Below are 3,046 nucleotides of genomic sequence, written 5' to 3' on the forward strand. Positions count from 1 at the left end.
TTGCATTTTATGATACTCACCTCCTCTGGATCTGCCAAGGCCTGCTCAAGTTCCTCCATTTCCTTCTTGTGGCAGATTGGTGCATTTTCTGCTGTCCTGAATCCTGCTCTTCTCCATTGAGCCAGCTCCACATGAGCTGCTCCAAATGCATAAGCTGAGTCCGTGTAAATGTTGACTCTTTTTCCTTTTGCCAGTCTCAAAGCTCGACTTAGAGCAATTACTTCTGCTCTTTGGGCTGACTGCTGCCCTTCAAGTCTTCCAGCTTCCTTTACTTCAAATGCAGCCCCTTTCCTGCAAACCACCGCGTAGCCTGCTTTTAATCCTTCATCATCTCTGTAGCAGCATCCATCCGTAAACCAGTCTTCAGCTCCGGTCAGAGGTTCCGCTTTCAGGTCTTCTCTTATCTTCTCATCCACTTCAGCTCTCTTTGCGCAGTCATGAGGTTCTCCTCCTGACTCCATTAAATCTGCCATATTAATTCCTTCATGTGTGAAGGTCAAGTTTGGAGCATCTAACACTTTACACACTCTCTGTTGTGTGAGAGGTGTCATAGTGAAGGCTTGTGAGTTAACATATGCCACCACACTGTGGGTGGTCAACACCTTCAATGGATGGTCCCTCACTATATGTGCTGTCTTTTGTATGATTTTTGACACCGCAATGGCATGCTGAGTGCATCTTGGGTGCCTTGCCTCTAAAGGACTTAACCTGATGCTGACGTACATAAGTACATCTCTTCCTCCCCCTTTTTTCTGAAACAACACCCCATTAGCTATCCCATTTGTTTCTGAAACATCAAGATAGAAGGGTTGCTCATAATTGGGGATGGCAAGGTCCGCTGACCGTGACATATCTTGTTTCAATGCGATAAACGCCGACTCAGCGGCTGATGTCCATGGCAGGTCCGCTTTAAGATTTCTGACACCTGCCGTTTTGACCAAATCCCTCAACAGGGCTGTTTTGCCTGCATAATTTGGAATGAAATGCCGGCTGTATCCTGTCAACCCCAAGAACGAGAGCAACTCCTTAACTGTACGTGGTTTTGGATGTGTCAGAATCTGATCGCGGTGGGTGTTCAGCAAACCCACTGATTTATGAGCAATGACACGGCCCAGAAATGTTACTTCTGGTCGGACCAACTGCAACTTTTCTCTGCTGACCTTGAAACCACACTCAGCAAGTCTCCTCAGTATGGTAAGTGAAGCTGCTATACACGCCGAAGCAGACGGCGCTGCAATGAGCAAATCATCAACATATTGCACCAATGTACACCCCTCTGGAAGATGGCATGGCGATAAAGCTTCTTTCAACACTTGGTTGAAAATGCCAGGGGAAAGTGCAAACCCTTGTGGCAATCTTGTGTATCTGTACTGTTGTCCCCCATAGGTGAACGAAAAAATGTCCCTCAGAGACTCATGCAATGGGAGACAGAAAAATGCATTTGCTAGATCAATACATGTAAACCATTTCTGGTCTGGTGTTAATGCTGTCAGTGCTGTGTATGGATTTGGGACTGGCACCGTGTCAGTACGTAAAATGGCGTTGATGGCTCTTAAGTCATGTGCCATTCTGTACTTTCCGGTCCCATGTTTCTCTACAGGCAAAATAGGGGTGTTCCAGTGGGATTGAGAGGGCTCAAGCACCCCCACATTCCACAGCCCCTCAATGGTTTCTGCAATTCCCTCCTCAGCTTCTCTCTTCTGCCTATACTGTGGTCTCCAAATTGGTGTTTCGGACTTCAGCTGGAATAAAACAGGCGAACACGTTGCCTGGCCCACATCTGTAGGACCTGCTGACCACAAGGTGTCAGGAAGAGTGGCAAGTGCGGCAACTGCATCCGCATGGTCTATTCTTTCTCTCCCATGGATTCTTGAGATTTGTTCATGCTCCAACATCACTGTGTCCTCTGATTGACACGTGATACGATAAGTTTTACATTTTGGCGAGTACCAAACATCTGGAATCTGAGTAGCCTGCCAACCAGGTTCCTCGAGAGCTCTTCTGACCATTGTTCCCAGTTCCTTCGCCTGATGACTCTCATGAACCGCCAATGTAATGTGAGGGACTGAATCAGGCCCCATTTTGAACCAAGGCCGTTGGTTGTCGGCTAAATTTACTGCTGCAGCGACGCCTTCAGGACCAACATAGATGTTTTGAGAAGAGACATTCCAGGTCTGACCTTCAAGCTCAGACTGGAACAGGTCCTTGTAAATTTCATCGTCATTTCTATCATAATAGAGGGTGACGTGGTATGGATCTCGGGGGGGAGAGTAGACTGCCAAAGCCATAATCCAAGGTTTCCACAGCTGATATTGTCTCAAGATGCCTTCATCCACCAACCGACCCCAGTAAATGTCAGCAGGATTTGCAGTCGTTTGTTCAGAGTCTTTCAGCAAGTACTGATTCTTTGAAAAAGTCCCCAGGCACGGAAACTCTGTTCCTCCTGGAAGTGTGACTGTTAGTCCATCAGGTGAACACATTATAGTGGCCCCCAGTTTAATGAGCAGATCCCTGCCCATCAAGTTCACAGGTACATCGGGGGATACCACATATCTGTGCTTCAAAGTCTGTTTTCCCAGCACCGTCAGGGCTGGATTAGTTGTTGGCAGAGTCGTCGGTACCCCAGTAAACCCTACAACGCTGACCACCTGGTTGGAAAGTGTGGCACTGGTTGGTTTTTGTTTCAGCGTCGAGTAGGTGGCTCCCGTGTCCACAAGAAAATTCATTTCAGTTCCTTCGACACTTAACGACAACATTGGGTCCGCCATTCCCATGTTGTCTTGCCTCTGTGGGTCCCGTCAGTACTGCTCCTCCCTGCCCCAATCGGCCAGAGGGTACTGGGCCGCTGGTGCCATGCCTGGGTTTGGAGCTTGATGTCCCCTTGTCTGAACCGTCCTGCCTCGCAGCGGTCTCTGAAACTGGGGTGGTGGTTGATAACTCCTTTCTGCTAGCCATGGTGTAGGACAATCACGAACCCAATGTCCTCGTCCTCCACACCTTGCGCATACATTCGGGTCCAGCATAGGTCCCCCCAGACCACGGCCCC

At 48.6% G+C, this 3,046-nt stretch overlaps 1 protein-coding gene across 1 annotated transcript in view; it reads right to left on the reverse strand.

Moving 5' to 3' along the window:
- Positions 1 to 2,778, reverse strand: part of LOC106456031 (endogenous retrovirus group K member 113 Pol protein-like) — a gene marked incomplete at its 3' end in the record, with an annotated part of 4,491 nt that extends 1,713 nt beyond the window's left edge. Inside the window, exon 1 of the mRNA XM_013908116.1 lies at positions 5 to 2,778. Coding sequence (XP_013763570.1) covers positions 5 to 2,774 — 2,770 coding nt within the window. The remainder of the gene's footprint in view (positions 1 to 4) is intronic.
- Positions 2,779 to 3,046: the final 268 nt, after the last annotated feature.

This window comes from Pundamilia nyererei, unplaced genomic scaffold, assembly GCF_000239375.1.
Source record: "Pundamilia nyererei isolate P.nyererei 1_Seehausen unplaced genomic scaffold, PunNye1.0 scaffold01259, whole genome shotgun sequence".
NCBI lineage: Eukaryota > Metazoa > Chordata > Actinopteri > Cichliformes > Cichlidae > Pundamilia > Pundamilia nyererei.